The sequence below is a fragment of the Oryctolagus cuniculus genome, chromosome 13, assembly GCF_051225735.1.
Source record: "Oryctolagus cuniculus isolate XC-2025 breed Fujian yellow rabbit chromosome 13, ASM5122573v1, whole genome shotgun sequence".
NCBI lineage: Eukaryota > Metazoa > Chordata > Mammalia > Lagomorpha > Leporidae > Oryctolagus > Oryctolagus cuniculus.
The window spans coordinates 22,310,878-22,328,981 of record NC_142879.1 but is presented as its reverse complement, the minus strand read 5'-3'; the positions used below and the strand labels follow the sequence as shown (position 1 = coordinate 22,328,981).

Below are 18,104 nucleotides of genomic sequence, written 5' to 3'. Positions count from 1 at the left end.
ATAACTGGGGCCACGAAACAACGGAATTACACCTTGCCAGATACAGCCCCCTGTTCCCTGTCATCACGCTACCCTAGGCCCTGCAACGTTGGCCTGGCTTCCTAGCTGGGAGGCAGCAGGTCAGCAAACTGTCAGCAAGGCCTGGCCTTTCCAGGCCCTCGCCCTCAGCTCCCCAGGGACGTTCTTCTCCTCACTTAGCACCCATTCCAGTGCCTGCCCCAGGCTTTGTCGCGAGCCGGGACTGCTCAAGGATAACACTCTGGACCATGACATGTGCCTTTCCAGTTGTCCATTCTCGGCCTCCTGTGCTGGACACGTCGTGTAACTTCACTGCCCTCTCCCTCGTCTGCAGCTTTTTCCTTCCCCCCTCCAACTGATCCAGGGAGGCACCAGGCCAGCCTTGCACTAATATCCCAAGCACCTTTGTTCCTTCATCCGAATCCCAGCCTTGGAAGGAACAGGGATCTGCTGTTCCTGTCACCAGAGCTCCAGGCGAAAACCCGTAAGATTAAACAGCTGGGCACCACCCTGAAGGTGTGGTTCTACCTTTAACAACGGGCGCTTACGGCCAGTTCACCCCTGCACCTGCCGTCCACTCCAGCTGCTGCCTACTCTTATCTTTCCTTTCTTTGGAAGGCAAATAAAATTTTCATTTGTCTTTAAAGTTGTTCATTTTAGTGTTTTTATTATTGTTATAAAAATATTATGTTGGGGCCGGCGCTGTGAAGTAGTGGGTAAAGCCACTGCCTAAAGTGCCGGCATCCCACATGGGCGCTGGTTTGAGTCCCGGCTGCTCCACTTCCAATCCAGCTCTCTGCTATGGCCTGGGAAAGCAGTAGAAGATGGTCCAAGTGATTGGGTCCCTGCATCCACGTTGGAGACCTGGAAGAAGCTCCTGGCTCCTGGCTTCGGATCAGCACAGCTCCGGCCGCTGCAGCCAACTGGGGAGTGAACCATGGAATGGAAGACCTCTCTCTCTCTGCTTCTCCTTCTCTCTCTGTGTAACCCAAATAAATGTAATTTCAAATAAATGAATAAATCTTTAAAAAATATTGTGTCATGTATCATTTCTATGTTAAATGTTAAAAACATGTTCAGATATAGTATAAAAATAGTACATAAGAGTAAAAAATGTCAAATGAATATTTTCTCTTCCTACCCAACCAAACACATAGCCCAGAGCTAGTGGTACTAAGATTATGTGCATATGTGCATGTAGTTACATGGATGTGGAAGAATTTCCAACACACATGGGGTCACGTGACAGATGCTGTTCTGTTGCATGCCTTTTTCCATTTTCTGCATTTCAGACTTCGTTCCACATGAGTGCAGGTAACTACACCTCATTCTCTTAAGACCTCATTCATCTGAGTCACTACATCCTGCAAATGTGGCTCATATTTTTCAGAATTTACTCTAGCAATGTATGGAAAAAGAAAGGTGAAGGAATTATATTAATATCAAAGTGTACCTGAGAACAAAGAACATTCTCAGAGATAAAGGCATCAAGTCATCAAGAACATGTACAAATTCTGAGCATCCAGGTCCCTAAGAAAAGGACTTTACAGGAAGCAAACACTAAAGACTCCACCCCTGTAATGTGGGCTTCAGGACCCCTCTGTCAATAACTGGGAGAACAGTAGGCAGACATGCAGCAAGGACAGAGAGGTCGGGAGCAATACCAGCGGTCAGCTTGACCTGATTAGGGTTTTTGGAAACACCACTCAGCAGTCATAAAATACAAGTTTTTTTGTTTGGTTGGTTTTTTGTTTTTATTTGACAGGTAGAGTTATAGACTGTGAGAGAGAGAGAGAGAGACAGAGAGAGAGAGGTCTTCCTTCCATAGGTTCACTCCCCAAATGGCTGCTACGGCCAGCGCCACACCAATCTGAAGCCAGGATACAGGTGCTTCTTCTTGGTCTTGCATGAGGGTGCAGGGGCCCAAGCACCTAGGCCAACCTCCACTGCCTTCCTGGGTCACAGCAGAGAGCTGGACTGGAAGAGGAGCAACCGGGACTAGGACCGGCGCCCATGTGGGATGCCGGTGCTGCAGGCGGAGGATTAACTCCAAGGGGAGTGGCTAAGCAAACACGAGGGGGATATCGGCTATGGAATCTAAAGTAGCACTTGGAAACAGGGAACATGACAATACGGACACGCACACCACCTGTGTGCACAGTTATCACACACGTGAGGGTCTATCCCTGGGGGTGTGAAGAGGGCCGTGGGGAACAGCCATCAAGAGACTAAGGAAGGAAAGGGAGAGGCGTGTTCCTACTGGCCAAGGATGACAGTCTCTTAGGAACTAGGGAATGCAATTGACCAAACTCTGCACCTGACATCCAGAGAGAGAGAGAATGGTGTGAACACTCTCATGTAACTCGGTGTCCTCCACAGCCACGGAGGAAAACTAGAAAAGAAGCTTAGCTAACTCTAGGAGGTGGACTAGTGCCGGGCATTCATAGTGCATGATGCAGACGTCCAAATGCGAATTAGGACAAGCTGATTTTTAATAGATAATTATTTATTCCAGATAGCCTGACAACTCCAGAAAACTAAAAACTTAGGCAGAGTGATAGTGATACACATTATCAATAATTCCTCGTTCTAGGATCACTCTCTATACCAGCAAGTTTCACCAGAGTTATTAACTGTAATGTATGATGAGCTGATGGAGCTGATAAACTAAAACTTTCCCTCCGGAACTATCCAGAAAGCACAGCTTTCCTCCATCCTCTTTGGGAAAGAGCTTTGTGTATTTAAATGTATTTAATGCCCTTGGCTCTCTCTTGCTCCAGTGTTTCAATCCTCAGAGATAGTTTGTGTAATTCCAGGGCCATTTTTGAGTCGCCGGGATCTGGGAGACACTCCAGGAGGTGTTGGCCCTCTAGGACTTCCTCATGTTCTAGGACTTCCTGAAAGAGAAAATAAAGAGGAGGTTTTTGTAAAGTTTGCCTTTTGTTGTAAAGGGAGCCTTGTTCTTTCAGGGAGCCTTATGACAGGAGGAGAATTGGAAAATGAAGAATAACCCAGAAGAGATGGGCAAGAAACTCCAGGAAAAGACTCTGGATCCTAGCAAAATCCAAGGGGTCTTCAAAAAGCTCATGGAAAATGTGTATTATGGCTGCTGGCACTGTGACACAGCAGGTTAAGCCACTGCCTGCAATGCTGGTATCCCATATGGGTGCCAGTTTGAGTCCTGGCTGCTCCTCTTCTGATCCAGCTCCTTGCTAATGGTCTGGGAAAGCACAGAAGATGGCCCAAGTGCTTGGGTCCCTGGCCCCAATGTGGGAGACCCGGAAGAAGCTCCTGGCTCCTGGCTTCCGCCTGCCCCAGCCCAGGCTGTTGTAGCCATCTGGGGAGTAAAGCAGCAGATGGAAGATCTCTCTGTCTCTCTCCCTCCCCCTGTAACTCTGAGTTTCAAATAAATAAATAAATCTTAAAAAAAAAAAAAAGAACTCACTGAAGGAGCAGTATTCACTCTCTTGCACTTGGGCACAGCTGGGATCCAAGATCTGTGCTGTGAACAGGAGATAACCTGGGAGCCAACCATCTTGTAGCCAGGGTCACACTGGATGGTGAGGGTGTCAGGAGTGATGTACTGGTCCCTCTCCACAGACAGCTTTCCATTTGGGATCCTTGGTTTTAGACAGAGGGCTGTAACCAAAGCAAATTATCTTAGCATCTTGTGGACTGCTACAAAGGCACATTTTGAGACGGGTAATTAATAAAAGCAGTAAGAAATACTGCTGACTTCTACTTGCTCTTTCTAATTGCCGCCATCATCACCACCTCTACCAACCCAACCACTGGCTAGTTTGGGTATCAAGCACTTGCTACCTATCAGCCTATGTGCTGAGCACATTATGAGTATTATTTCATGTAGCCTTCTGCAATGCCATGTACACCCATTGTAGAGATGAGGAAACCAAGGCAGGAAGAAGCCACGTGCCTCACCCCAGCTCACCCATCAGCTGTACTGTGGCAGCCCGGGTGTGCAGCCTGGGTATCTGGTCTCAGACGCTGCACTTTCTCCTTCTGTGCTACAGGGCTTCACTTCCTGTCTCCGTTTTCCTTTGTGTAAGATGAAGGTAACGGCAGAGACTTAGCTCCCCGAATGAGGAGTGAAATGATACAAGAACCTAGAAACATTTTCTTCTGTTGCCATCACAGCCACTGACCCACAGGGAGGTTCACCCCCTGGGTCAGCTGTCCTGTGAAAGGTGCTCCCTAAGGACCCAAGGTCCTCTTCCTTGGATAGGTGGGCTTCTGCCGTAACCGGCCACACTCAGGCTCAAGCCTGACCCCCGGATCTCTGCTCTGCCTGGGGGGACCCCTTCGCTCCCAGCCCCCCCGAGCCGCTCTGCAGGGGTTGCTGCTGGGGGGGTGAGTTACCTGCACACTGAGGAGCTGGAGAGGACCATCGAAAAAACTTGCAGGAGAGGGTGGCTGTGCCCACCAGTGCGTAGCCTTCCTGGCATTTATACTGCACCGTGGTGGGGAGCCCCAGAAACTTGGTGATAACTTTATAGCTTCCGTGTCGAATCCTGGGAGGTGAACTGCAACCTTGTTCAGAGAGAGACAGACAGGTTTTTCTGATTCATGAACGACAACCAAGGGGATTTATTGGAATACTGTTATCTTTCATAACTAATTTCATTTCCCATTGAAAAAAAAAAAAACCTGTCCAATTAACAAAATGGAGGTGTCTCCTCCCCCATATTACCCTATGGTGGAGAGATAAGGAAAGTAGGTTGTGTACAGGTATCTGGGGAAGATAGATGGCTCTTCATCTTATATAGATTATTTTCCCCGATAATTTAAAATATTTAACAAAATATATTAAGTGCTTAATACGGTAATGTTCGCAGCACTTAAAAAATGTAAACTCACTTTTAAGCTCCCTCTCCCCAAACAACCTGTTGAGGTAGGCATTCCTTCTATTATTTTTCTAAAGATATATTTATTTATTTGGAAGGCTGAGTGGCAGAGAGAGAAGGAGACAGAGAGAGACAGAGCTTCCATCTGTTGGTTCACTTCCCAAATGGCTACAATATCTAGGTTTGGGCCAGGCCAAGATCAGGAGCCAGAAACTCCATCTGGGTCTTTCAGGTGGATGGCAGGTCCCAAGGACTTGGTTCATCTTCTGCCATCTTCCCAGGGGCCTTAGCGGGAAAGTGGATGGGAAGCAGAGCAGCCAGGATGGACCCAGTGCTCCAGTATGAGATGCCCATTGCAAGCTGTGCCTTAACCCATTGTGCTACAACGTAGGCTCCAAGGCATTGTCATTATCAAGCACAGAGGGGTGAAGCGGTTTGCCCAAGGTCACACAGGTAGTGAGGAGCAGTCAAGGTAGGTTAGCGCCACATAGTCCATGCTGTGCCTTGCTGACAATGTGTGCTACTGGGGACAAAGAAGGAGCCGTGCTTATATTTAAAGCTCAGTCAGCAACAAAGGGTTTTTATTTTTTATTTTTTTTAACTGAAGTTGCTCACAGAACACTTGCGAGGCAGACATTTAGCTGGTGGTGGAGAGGCATCGCTTCTCTCACCCAGCAGAGCCTGGCTTGGATGCCTGCTAAAGCAGACTCCTTGGCCGCCCAGGCGGGAGACCTGGATTGTGTTCCTGGGTCCCAGCTTTGTCCCTGGTGTCGCCCCAGACATCTGGGGAGCAGACCCGCAGATAGGAGCTCTCTTCCTCTTGCTGTCTGTCTCTCTCAAATAAATTTTAGAAGGAAGGAAGGAAGGAAGGAAGGAAGGAAGGAAGGAAGGAAGGAAGGAAGGAAGGAAGGAAGGAAGGAAAGAAGGAGGAAGGAATAAGAGAGGGAGGTGGGAGGGGAGGGAGGGAGAGAGAGAGGGAGGAAGGGAGGAGGGAAGAAAGATATGTGATAGCAACATTGTTCTGTGAAAGCTTTAATGACTGCAAATCCAGAATCCCAGCACCCTCCCACCCTCCAACCCCAAGAATGCCCTGTGCTTCGAATCTTACAGAAAAGAATCACAGGGAAAATGTTTTTAATTACTTACTAAACTGCAAAAATCAAATCTTATATTTATTCAGCGTTTTATGGCTTGCAGAGAGCTTTTATATGCATACTTTGTGAATTTAGATTCGAGCTCATTTCCTCAGAATTTGTAACAACAATAACAGTCTCACTTTTGCCTTATGGGTGGTAAGACTATGACAACTGATTAGGAAACAAAACTATAGCGGGGAAAATGAACTCATTTTAAAAATAAAGGCATTTTGTCGGTGCCGCGGCTCAATAGGCTAATCCTCCGCCTAGCGGCGCCGGCACACCAGGTTCTAGTCCCGGTCAGGGCGCCAGATTCTGTCCCGGTTGCCCCTCTTCCAGGCCAGCTCTCTGCTGTGGCCCGGGAGTGCAGTGGAGGATGGCCCAAGTGCTTGGGCCCTGCACCCGCATGGAGGACCAGGAGAAGCACCTGGCTCCTGGCTTTGGATCAGCGCAGTGAGCCAGCTGCAGCGCGCAGGCCGCGGCGGCCTTTGGAGTGTGAACCAACGGCAAAGGAAGACCTTTCTCTCTGTCTCTCTCTCTCTCACTGTCCACTCTGCCTGTAAAAATAAATTAAAAAAAAAAAAAAAGGCATTTGGGAGGCCCGTGCTGTGGTGTAGCTGGAAAAGCCGCCGCCTGCAGTGCCCGCATCCCATGTGGGTGCTGGTTCAAGTCCCAGCTGCTCCACTTCCGATCCAGCTCTCTGCTATGGTCTGGGAAAGCAGTAAAAGATGGCCCAAGTCCTTGGGCCCCTGCACTCACGTGGGAGACCTGGAGGAAGCTCCTGGCTCCTGGCTTCAGATTGGCACAGCTTTGGCCATTGTGGCCATCTGGGGAGTGAGCCAGCAGATGGAAGACCTCGCTCTCTCTCTGCCTCTCTTTCTCTGTCTGTGTAACTCTGACTTTCAAATAAATAAATAAATCCTTTAAAAAAATTTTAAAAAAGCATTTTAAGTACAATTGCTTTCGTATTTGTGTAAGACAATGAAGTTACTTGCAACTTGTCATTATCTATTTACTAGACTAGATTTCTAGGAATTTATAGAAAGCCACTTTTTTATTAGTGCTAATAGTATTGACCTTAAAGCATCAAAATATTTAAAAATATTGTATAGTTAAAGCCTTCCATTTATAAAATATAAACTAAACCATGCATGGCACCAATTAATAAAAACAATGGATTTATTAACTTTAATAACCAACACTCATCAATTCACTATGTCTCCTACAAACTGACTTGAATTACTACAATTTGCCCACGCTTTATAAATCCCTGATACGGAGTACATTTATTTGCGATGCTCGGCTGAGCTCCCTTCTCTCTGCGGACTGCACAGTTCGCTTGTGCTTTCCTGGGGCCTCGTGCACCAGCGCTTGCCTTACTCACCGTGCAGGCTGGATGGGCAGAGGAGCAAGGTCAAAACTCCAAAGAGGCGCCCGCTTCGGGAGGTGCTGCCCGACGCAGGCCACATCGCACCTGGGGACAGTGCCAGCAGAAGCTTCAGGCTCGCGGATTCTACCTAGAAACACCTGGAGGAGCTGCCAAACCGCCAAGCTGAAGGCCAACCTCCCTCTACGCCGCGAACCCAAGGTTACCAGGATCAGCTGAGGATGCCGGGAGCCAGGATGGTAAAAGAAATCGCTATCCTGAAATGTAAGCAGTTCATTTCTGAGAAACAAAACAAACCAGAGAGAAGAAAAAGGACTTTGGCTTACAGTGGGCAGGCCCAGCACCCTGAAAACAAACTGATAAAGGCAGGAGTCTGGGCATTGGGACTGGGGGTGGGGGTGGAGGGATAGGGGGCCGCCCCTGAGAAGCACCACCTGCTGGAGAAAGGTTGTGAAGTCAGTTTTGAGTCAACAAAGGTGACAGAAAAACAATCAAGACAACTAGCAACAGGGAAAGTGAAGTTTCCTTGCAGATTCTAAAGAAGGGAAAGAGGAATATGAAAAAACTCAAGTAGGTCCAACAAAATGACTCCTTGTTGTCTTTCCTGATTATCTGAGTCACACGTTGATGCAGTTCTGGTCTGTTGAGGCAGGGAGCAGTGGCGCGTCAAGTCCTGGAAGCAGGCACCTGCACGCACGGGAGAGGCTGGCAGTGCGGCACCAGGAAGACAGAGATTCCACCAGGTCTTTGAGCGGATTTGCATGGTGCTCAGTCAGCCTTGTGTCAGATCTCTGAGCAGAGCTGTGAAAAAGTCGTTTAAGTGCCTAATTACGGTCTTTCAGAGATACGCTGATGCTAACTAAAGGAAGACAAGTTTGGAGAAGTGCCCAAAAATGACCTCACCCAGTTCAGCTTGAAAAACTCTTAACAGGAGTTCAAAATCCAAAGTACTTAGCGCTCACTTACCAGAACTGAGTGGGTTATGATGTAATATTGACTATGGCATGATTCAATTTCAACCTTCCAGAAAAGCAAGGAGAGCAAATACATCTATCATGTTTACTCAACTTTAGAAAGAGAATCCGAGACAGCAACTGAATATTAGGTAGAAAAAAGAAGCCATTGAAAGCACTCACTAGAAGACTATTTTGAATTATTCCTTCTACCTAGTATGTCCCTTCTGTGTTCTAAATACTTTCCATGAAAACCCAAAATGCTGAATATGAGTAAAAACAGAGAGAGCTGCATTTTCTGTATAGTGGTGTTTGCTTGCACCAGCACTACCCTCCCACTGGTAACGATTCTAGATTATCAACAAGACAGGGAAGGAAACAGAAATCCTACCTGAACATAGCAGACAGTGAATGGAAGTAGATCCATCCTAGACTGCTAACTCTTCCCCAGAAGCAGGAAGAGAGCCTCCCAGATTGTTATGTCTTCTAGCCTGCGAAGCGATCGCAGTTGGCGTGGGACAGAATAGCTAAAATTCTGATAGCAAACCAACAGCCTTTCTGGATGGAGAAACAGTGCTTGGGGCATCAACAACCCATGAAAATGACAGGGGACTTGGAAAGAGACAGCCCAAGAGAACAAGCACTCGTGCTGTGTACAAACCCTGCCCAGCTCTGTGGCTGGTCTCTGAGCTGCCCGTGGCTGAGACAGACTGAAAACAGCATGGCTAAGGAGAAGAGAATTGAACTGAAGCTTGAGCTGCTATCCAAGAGACACTCTTCAGTTTGGTTACAACCCAGTTAACTGCTTAACCGATAACAAACAAATAAGCCAACAAACCCATTTATTAAAAAGATTTATTTATTTGAAAGGCAGAGTTACAGAGAGGCAGAGGCAGAGGCAGAGATAGAGAGAGAGAGAGAGAGGCAGAGAGAGAGGTTTTTCATCCCTTGGTTCACTCCCCAGATGGCTGCAGTGGCTTGAGCTGCGCTGATCTGAAACCACGCGGCTGCAGGGGCCCAAGGACTTGGGCCATCTTCTACTGCTTTCCCAGGCCATAGCAGAGAGCTGGATCAGCTGTGACTTGAACCAGCGCCCATATGGGATTCCTGTACTGCAGACCAGGGCTTTAACCCACTGCGCCAGAGCACCAGCCCCAGTAAACTGAAACATTTTTAAGGAGAAAGAAAATCTATAGAGACTGTTCTTAAAATGATGCAAATGTTGGGATCAGCAGTTGAGAGTTTTAAAACAACTGTAACTGTACTCAGTGAAGTAAGAAGTATGTGCTTGTTAATAAAATGGAAAGTAATGAATTTCAGTAGAAAATTGAACTCAAAAAAAGATCAAAAGGAAATTGCAGGACTTAAAATTACAACTTTCGAAATTAAAAAATGTCACTGGAAGAATTTAGCAGCAGATTGGAAATGGCAGAGAAAAGTCATGGCATTCGGGGGTCAACCAACAATAGGAAGTCCACAGTCTGACACCTGGGTCTAGAACCTGGGTCTAGGGACACCTAGAACACATTCTTACAGAAATCCTCAGGAGCGCACAAGACAACATCAAATGATCTAATGCACATGTAACTGGAGCCCCACAAAGATGGGAAAGAAACGGGCAACATAAAATCTGAAAAAAATCATGATCCAAAATTTCTCAAATCTAGAGAAAGGGGGTCCCTTTACAGATACAAGTTGTTCCATGACCCCCAAGCAGGACAAATGTGAAGCCAGCCATGCGAACACACTCCACAGTCAAACTACTAAAATCCAAGATAAGGAGAAAAATCTCAAACGAAGCTGGAGAAAAACAGCTCTGCCCTACAGAAAATACTGTGAATGATAACTAACTTCTCATCAGAAGGAACAGTCAGGAGACAGTGCACCCACATCTTCCACGTGTGAGAGATGAACTGTGTGAGTGGGGCAGAGAGAGGTGGAAGGTGCTGGAGTGATCACGGAGGTGAGACCACATGGGGCCTTCCACGCCGTGATCGGAGCTTTGAGTTAGTCTGTGAAGGAAACCAATCAAGAATCTTGTACAGAGGAACAGCCACATGAGCCCTCGTGGCTGCTCTGGGAGGCAGGGACAGAGAAAGAGGTCTTCCATTTGCTCTGGTTCACACACCAAATCCTGCAATGGCCAGGGCTGGGCCAGGCCAAAGCCACCAGCCAGGAGCTACTTTCAGGTCTCCCACTTGGGTGCAGGGCCCCAAGCACTTTCCCAGGTGCATTAGCAGGGAGCTGGATCAGAAATGGAATATCTGGGACTCGAACCGGCCACCCGTATTGGAAGCCAGCATCACAGGAGGCGGTTTTACTATTCTGAAACTTGAAATGGTACACATGTGCTGGCACTGCAGACAATGGCTTACCCTGCTGTGCCACAGAACCAGCCCCAAAGCAAAAATGTTTTATGCTAGGGTGAGAATGATAGATGTGATTGTAAAGGACACAATTCAGGATATATTTGGATTCCATTGTTTGTCTCTATAGTCATTTATTTGCATGCACTTTCAACCTCCCTTCTTTAACCACTCTTGAACATTCTTGCTTGAAAAGACTTCTAATCCTGCTTGGGAAAGAGGGAGGTGAGGCTGGCATGGTGACACAGCAGGTTACGCTGCAGCATCCAACACCTGCAGCCCTGAACCACTTCCAGTCCAGCCACAGCAGAAGATGACTCGAGTCCTTGGGTCCCTGCTACCCACATGGGAGACCCAGATGGGTTCCTGCTTCCTAGCCTTGGCTTGGCCCAGATCTGGCTGTTGCAGCCATTTGGGGAGCAAACCAGCAGATGGAAGATCTCTATGTCTCTCTCCCTCTCTGTCACCATGCCTTTCAAATAAATAAATAATTTTTTATATAAAGAGAGAGGTGAGGAATAATAGAACTAAGAGTCAAAGGACTAGATGGAGATCTATTTTGGGTTAAAGAATTGTTGAAATCTGTGTCGTTTAAATTTCAAATGCACAGCATGTTGTAGAAATAATCCCACAATTCTAACACAGTTTTTCCATTTTCCCACAAACATTTCAAAGCAGGAAGTTGAATGAATTACGTGACTGATTTGACACACAGCACAACGGAATAGAGAAGAGATAAGCCTATGGTCTTGAGCTTTGGAGAAGACGGTCCTAGTTAAGAAAAATATGACTCAGGTGCAAACAGTAAACACGGGATAGGCCCTGTGGCCTGTGAATCTGGGGCCAGGGAATGTCTGAGCCGCCGCACCTTGCTGCAGTTCAGGAATGCGTTAGGGTTGGGCTGAGCGCTTACTGTGTGTTGATAAAGTCCACTTGCCCAGGATGTACCAGGCTTGGCCTAGATCAAAAGAAGTCAGCCTGTTGAACTGGCGCAGCCTTGAAGGTGACATGTCTAAGGGAGCACTAGGACTTCCAGAGCTCTCACGGGGCTCACATCCAGCCAGATGGAATCATCCCAGTTGTGCCTCTGCTGTGAGGATTTTGAAGGCTGGAGACTCACCCTCTGCCTAACCTGGAAAATGTGACCAATCTCTCTGAGTGCACTTTAGCAGGGAGCTGGAATCAGGAGAGGAGCCAAGAACCCAGGCTCTCCCATACGGGATGTGCGTGTTCAGGCAGCATTTTTTTTTTAAATGCTTCACCAAATAAGTTTAACAAGTAAAAAGCAAAAGTACCCTAGTTTAGTGGGAATATAGAAAATGGCTATAAACAATAACCGAATAGAAAAATGACCATTTAACCGATTTACAATAATTTTGAAGTAATCACACATCATTGAAATTATAGTCGTATAACATGCTTCACCATTGCTTTGACAAAGGTATAAAATAAAGTTTTACAGAATTGTATTTGCAACAGTACTTGATAAAAACAGGTATTTCTCTCTTTCTTGATTCTGTTTTATTTATTTATTTAATTTTAGCTTCCACAAGTAAGGCAGAACACGTGGTATTTGTCTTTCTGTGTTCTGCTTATTTTACTCAACAGCATGTCATCCAGTTGTATCCATTTCAGGCCGGCATTTTTTTTAATGATTTATTTATTTATTTATTTGAAAGTCAGAGTTACAGAGGGTCAGAGGGTTCGCTTCCCAAATGGCCACAATGGCCAGTGCTGGGCTGATCCGAAGCCAGAAGCCAGGAGCTTCTTCCAAGTCTCCCACATGGGTGCAAGGGCCCAAGCACTAGGGCCATCCTGTGCTGCTTTCCCAGGCCATTAACAGGGAGCTGGATCGGAAGTGGAGAAGCCAGGACTCGAACCGGTGCCCATATGGGACGCTGGTGCTGCAGAGAGCAGCTTTATCCGCTACTCCATAGCACAAACCTCTCTGGGCTCATCTTAATGGCTGTTCTAAATGCCATCCCTCCTATAATTTTTAGATATAAAATTAATCTGATTAATTAAATTCCAAGCACCTGAACTTCCCATCCATTAACGCCTCTTCTTGACATATGTCAACACTGTAAATACTATCATTGGGTAGACAGTAGGGTTGATCCAAATATCCCACACCCATTATGTATAAGCCTCTGGGAGGAAAAAGTTGGGACAGTGAAGGGGAGAGAGATGCTATTATAAAGTCTAGGTAATCTTATCATCAGAGTTTGAGATAGCTGAAACCTCCTGATGTATAATAGGGAGAAGACCTTCCCATGGAGGCAAGAAAGCTCCACCTTAACTCGTAAGGATCTGGTCCAGTGAAATAATATTGGAATAATACAGACAACAACCACCACCACCACAAAATCAAATACCCTCTGCATGGTTTGCTGACACGGTGAACATCAGTGGGCCAACAGAGGGAGCCAGAGCGGCAGAAATGGAACCTCTGGGCTCTAGGACTAACAGGTGTTCTACAGAACTAGTGACAAAGTAACCTTGGTGATGGCAGATGTAGCAAAACATGACAGCCAACAGGCACATTGGAAAGATGGATTCAAGGGTGAGGAGACGTGATTTGCCCTATATAGAAATGTGTTATTGTTAAGAGTATTCTAAGTAAATGAGAAAAACTTTCATTACTTCCCAGATCACTGGAGTGTGGAAGATCAACTTTACTTTCCAATCTTCTAATTTATTTTTTATTGAAGTATATTATGCTTACAAAAAAAGTGTGATATCTTTTTTTTTTTTTTTTTGACAGGCAGAGTGGACAGTGAGAGAGAGAGAGACAGAGAGAAAGGTCTTCCTTTGCCGTTGGTTCACCCTCCAATGGCCGCCGCGGCCAGCGCGCTGCAGCCGGCGCACCGTGCTGATCCGATGGCAGGAGCCAGGAGCCAGGAGCCAGGTGCTTTTCCTGGTCTCCCATGGGGTGCAGGGCCCAAGCACCTGGGCCATCCTCCACTGCACTCCCTGGCCACAGCAGAGAGCTGGCCTGGAAGAGGGGCAACCGGGACAGAATCCGGCGCCCCGACCGGGACTAGAACCCGGTGTGCCGGCGCCGCTAGGCGGAGGATTAGCCTAGTGAGCCGCAGCACCGGCCAAAAGTGTGACATCTTAAATGAACAGCTAGCTGACTTCTCATAGACTGAGCACACCCTTGTAACACCACCCAGAGGAAGAAGCGAAGCATTGCTGGCATCTCCAATGGCTTGCTCATGCCCCAGCCCAAGGGGAATTGCTATTCTGACTATGAATACTGAGGATCACTTTGGCTTGCTTTTGTGCATTACAAAAATGAGACAAAGCACTTGGTACTATTTTGTGTCTGGCATCAGTTACGTTTTGAAAGGCACCCATCTAATCATTCATGTCCCTGTTTTGGTGCCTGTCACCTGTGGTGCACCACATCTGATTGTCTTGGGCAATGTCTCTGCGTGTCTCTCCTTTGGAGATGCCCAGTGTCTGCCAGAAGAATGTCTGTGCTTTCTCCTGTTGGTCTCTCTGCCATGATTTTTCTGTTGAGTTTTTACCACTTATCTGGGCTATGTAAGATAAAGAAATTAGTGTTTCTAGGTTTATGTCCAACTTACTTCCCTTTCCATATGTCAGCCTCTACCTAAATCCTGTTCATGGCTGGCGCCATGGCTCAATAGGCTAATCCTCTGCCTGCAGCACTGGCACCCCGGGTTCTAGTCCTGGTCGGGGCGCCGGATTCTGTCCCGGTTGCCCCTCTTCCAGGCCAGCTCTCTGCTGTGGCCCGGGAAGGCAGTGGAGGATGGCCCAAGTCCTTGGGCCTTGCACCCGCATGGGAGACCAGGAGAAGGACCTGGCTCCTGGCTTCAGATCAGCGGGGTGCGCTGGCTGCAGCGCACCGCCCACAGCGGCCATTGAGGGGTGAACCAATGGAAAGAGGAAGACCTTTCTCTCTGTCTCTCTCTCTCTCTCACTGTCCACTCTGCCTGTCAAAAAAATTAAAAAAGTAAATAAATAAAAATAAATCCTGTTCATTTTATGCTGCATCCTTTATAGCACTGTGATTCTATTACATATCTATGGTGACTGCTAGTTGATGGTGGAACTGGCTTCCACCATACACCACACACACCATTCTACTCACGCATCTTGTCCACAGAAAGTGCTCAGTAGTCAGGTCATTAAGGGATGCTTGAATTTCCATGAGCTTAGCACAAAAACCGATTTAAACAGCTCGGTGGTGGATCAGTTCCTGCCCATACCACCACAAACCCTAACAGGTGGTGTGTTCCTTTCCAGGTTTAATAGGAGGATCTAGGCCCATGAAAGCACCAATCAAAATCAAAACCATCTCAAAACAGAGCAAAGCTGGAGTACTAATGCTACCAGATTTCAAGACTAATTACAAAGCTAAGACAGTGTGGAATGGGCACAAGTAAAATGAAGGTGACAAATGCAACTGAATAGAGAATCCAGAAATACCTGTGTATACATTTATATTTATTATACATTACATTATTTTTTTATTTTTTTGACAGGCAGAGTGGACAGTGAGAGAGAGAGAGACAGAGAGAAAGGTCTTCCTTTGCTGTTGGTTCACCCTCCAATGGCCGCCGCGGCCAGCGCGCTGCGGCCGGCGTCCTGTGCTGATCCAATGGCAGGAGCCAGGTACTCATCCTGGTCTCCCATGGGGTGCAGGGCCCAAGTATTTGGGCCATCCTCCACTGCACTCCCGGGCCATAGCAGAGAGCTGGCCTGGAAGAGGGGCAACCAGGACAGAATCCGGCACCCCGACCGGGACTAGAACCTGGTGTGCCGGCGCCGCAAGGTGGAGGATTAGCCTAGTGAGCCACGGCACCGGCCTATACATTACATTATATACATAGATATAGGACATATATATTAGAAATATATAAATATACTTGTAATAATTAAATTTTAGAAATACATTAGAAGTATATTATATGTAAATATATATGTAGATTTAATTATTTTAACCTTAATTGTGATAGCTTTGACTTTAGTGTGGTGCAAGGGCTCTTTTTTCAATGTACATCTCCTTAGTTAATTGGAGAGCTATGGAGAAAAATTGTATCTTGACCCCTACATTACACCTGCCCAAAAGAAAACCAGTGGATTCCAGATCTGTATGAGAAAGGTAAATCCTTTCAATAACCCAAAGAGGAGACTATCTTCCTGATATTGATCTTGAAATACAGAACTGTGTCTTATACAAGGGTCCTTTACAAAGATCATGGAAAATGTGGTCAACAGACAAAGGCTTGGGGGCCAGTGCTGTGGCGCAGTGGGCAAAGCTGCCGCCTGCAATGCTGGCAGCCCATGTGGCTGCTCCACTTCTGATCAAGCTCTCTGCTGTGGTCTGGGAAAGTAGTAGCAGATGGCTCAAGTGCTTGGGCCCCTGAACCCATGTGGGAGACCCAGAAGAAGCCCCTGGCTCCTGGCTTCAGATCAGTCCAGCTCAAGACATTGTGGCCATTTGAGGAGTGAACCAGTGGATAGAAGATCTCTCTCTTTTCTTTTCTTTTTTTTTTTTAAAGATTTTATTTATTTATTTGACAGGTAGAGTTACAGACAGCGAGAGAGAGAGACAGAGAGAAAGGTCTTCCTTCCATTGGTTCACTCCCCAAATGGCCACAACAGCCGGAACTGTGCCAATCTGAAGCCAGGAGCCAGGAGCTTCCTCCAGGTCTCCCACGTGGGTGCAGGGGCCCTAGCACTTGGGCCATCCTCCACTGCTATCCCAGGCCATAGCAGAGACCTGGACTGGACGAGGAGCAACAGGGACTAGAACCGGCGCCATATGGGATGCTGGCGCCCCACGCAGAGGGTTAACCTAGTGCACCACAGCACCAGCCCCGGAACTCATTTTCATGCTGCTGGCGAGGAGGAGCAGATGCCACAGTGCTACAGTTTGGATAGGGTTTGGATGTCCCCAGGGACCTGTTGATAGAGACTTGGTCCCAGGGAGGTGGTATTGGGAGGCTGTGGAACCCTTGAGGGGTGAGGCCTCGTGGGAGTCCTAAGGTTGCTGGGGGCATGAGGTAGTTCTCACCCACCCCTTGGCGGTTCTTGCGAGTGGGTTGTTATAAAAAGAGAAAGCCCAGACTCCACCCTTCCACCCACCCGGCCCTGGTTCCTTGCTCCCACAGACGTCCCCACCACTGCCATCCTCCATCTGCCATGGGTCCCTCTCCAGATCTGCGCCGATGCAGGAACCATGCCCTGGAACCTCCAAAGCTGTGAGCTGAACAAATCGCTGGTTCTGCTCTATCTAAAAGAGAGAGAGAAGTCTGGATTCATACTGAACAGCAGGAGCCAGCCACAGGGAAGAACATGCAGGCCGGAAAGCATGGGGCAGGTGGCCTGAAGACCACATGTCCAAAGGCGCAGCGGCAGCAAGCAGGTCCAGGGAAAAAGAGAAAAAGGGCTGGGCCCACCATGTCTCAATCCTTTAATCCACTTCCAAAGCGGAGGGGTTAATTAGCCTGACGGACAGGTGGGCACAGAGGTGTGGTCAGGTAGGGGTAAGAGCTCACACAGGGCATGGTGAAGGCGTGGTCTTCCAGCTCACAAACCTGATCAATTTTATCCTGTATACCGGCCTATATCATTCCTCCCTCAGAGACTCCATTCCCTTAATCTTAAGGGTGTAAAATCATCACATTTTCTATAGCTGCTTCCTGCTTATGAGGGACATAGTGCAGGCCCTGCCTGTCCTGGGTCTGGAAGTCTGTCTATCTTAGCTAACAAATTTGCTTTGTGAGCTGGAGCAGTCTCAGTCACCGCCAATGTCTGTGTCCCCTGCATGGTCAGTTATTGCCAGAAGTCGAGTTCTGAAACATGTAAGTTTGTTAATTAGCATAAGCAAAACTGGAACAAGACCAGTTGTGAGGAGAGTGGCCCATGAGATGGAAAAAACACATCTTACAGTGGGTGGTGATAGATTACAAACCCATTTAGCTTAGGGAATTATAATAGAAAATAATAGGAGATTTATTATCAATAACGGTTCCCAGAGACGATCAAAAGAGGCAGGTGCCGCACGTCTGCCTTCCGGTGCAGCAGCCTTGCTATAACGAAGGCAAAGGCTTTACTTACCTTTTTTGTTTTGATGAAGAGCTTAATAAGGTCTCAGGTTGGCTTACAGGAATAATCAGGCGTGTCTTTTGAGTTCGCCTGTGAAGATCAAGGTTATTATTATTGGGTGAGGGGATGGCGTGAGACGTTACCCCACAGAGGTACTACTTGGGCAAGTCAGGTGAAACGTCATGCGGGGGAGGCGCCACGTTTGTCCTGAGTCAGGCTGAGTAGGAAGCGAAGATGCAGGAAAAGAGACAGTCGAGGGCCCCCCAGTGTATTTTTGAGGACTGTGTATGTCCTGCAAT

The 18,104-nt window shown here is 47.3% G+C and overlaps 1 protein-coding gene and 1 long non-coding RNA gene across 8 annotated transcripts in view; one reads left to right on the top strand and one right to left on the bottom strand.

Annotated features, from left to right (window-relative positions):
• LOC103350989 (uncharacterized) overlaps positions 1 to 18,104 on the top strand; it is an 87,042-nt gene that overhangs the window by 55,427 nt on the left and 13,511 nt on the right. For 5 of the 6 annotated variants that reach the window (XR_016218866.1, XR_016218870.1, XR_016218863.1 and 2 more), the window contains one exon: positions 811 to 1,050. The exons of the other annotated variant lie outside the window; for it this stretch is intronic. This is a non-coding gene — a long non-coding RNA (uncharacterized LOC103350989). Of the gene's footprint in view, positions 1 to 810; positions 1,051 to 18,104 lie in introns of those variants that run through there. 6 annotated transcript variants of the gene reach the window in all.
• LOC103350990 (C4b-binding protein alpha chain) lies at positions 2,507 to 8,251 on the bottom strand. Of its 2 annotated transcripts, none has more exons than XM_089311419.1 (6): positions 8,101 to 8,251; positions 7,610 to 7,660; positions 7,401 to 7,490; positions 4,396 to 4,566; positions 3,464 to 3,657; positions 2,507 to 2,915 (listed from the first exon to the last, which is right to left on the bottom strand). In XM_089311419.1, the coding sequence occupies exons 3-6, from the start codon at positions 7,483 to 7,485 to the stop codon at positions 2,760 to 2,762; spliced, it is 606 nt and encodes a 201-aa protein (XP_089167545.1). In that variant the 5' UTR covers positions 7,486 to 7,490; positions 7,610 to 7,660; positions 8,101 to 8,251; the 3' UTR covers positions 2,507 to 2,759. The 2 variants fall into 2 exon arrangements, with proteins under 2 accessions (XP_089167545.1, XP_089167544.1); XM_089311418.1 differs by having other exon boundaries at positions 8,091 to 8,164.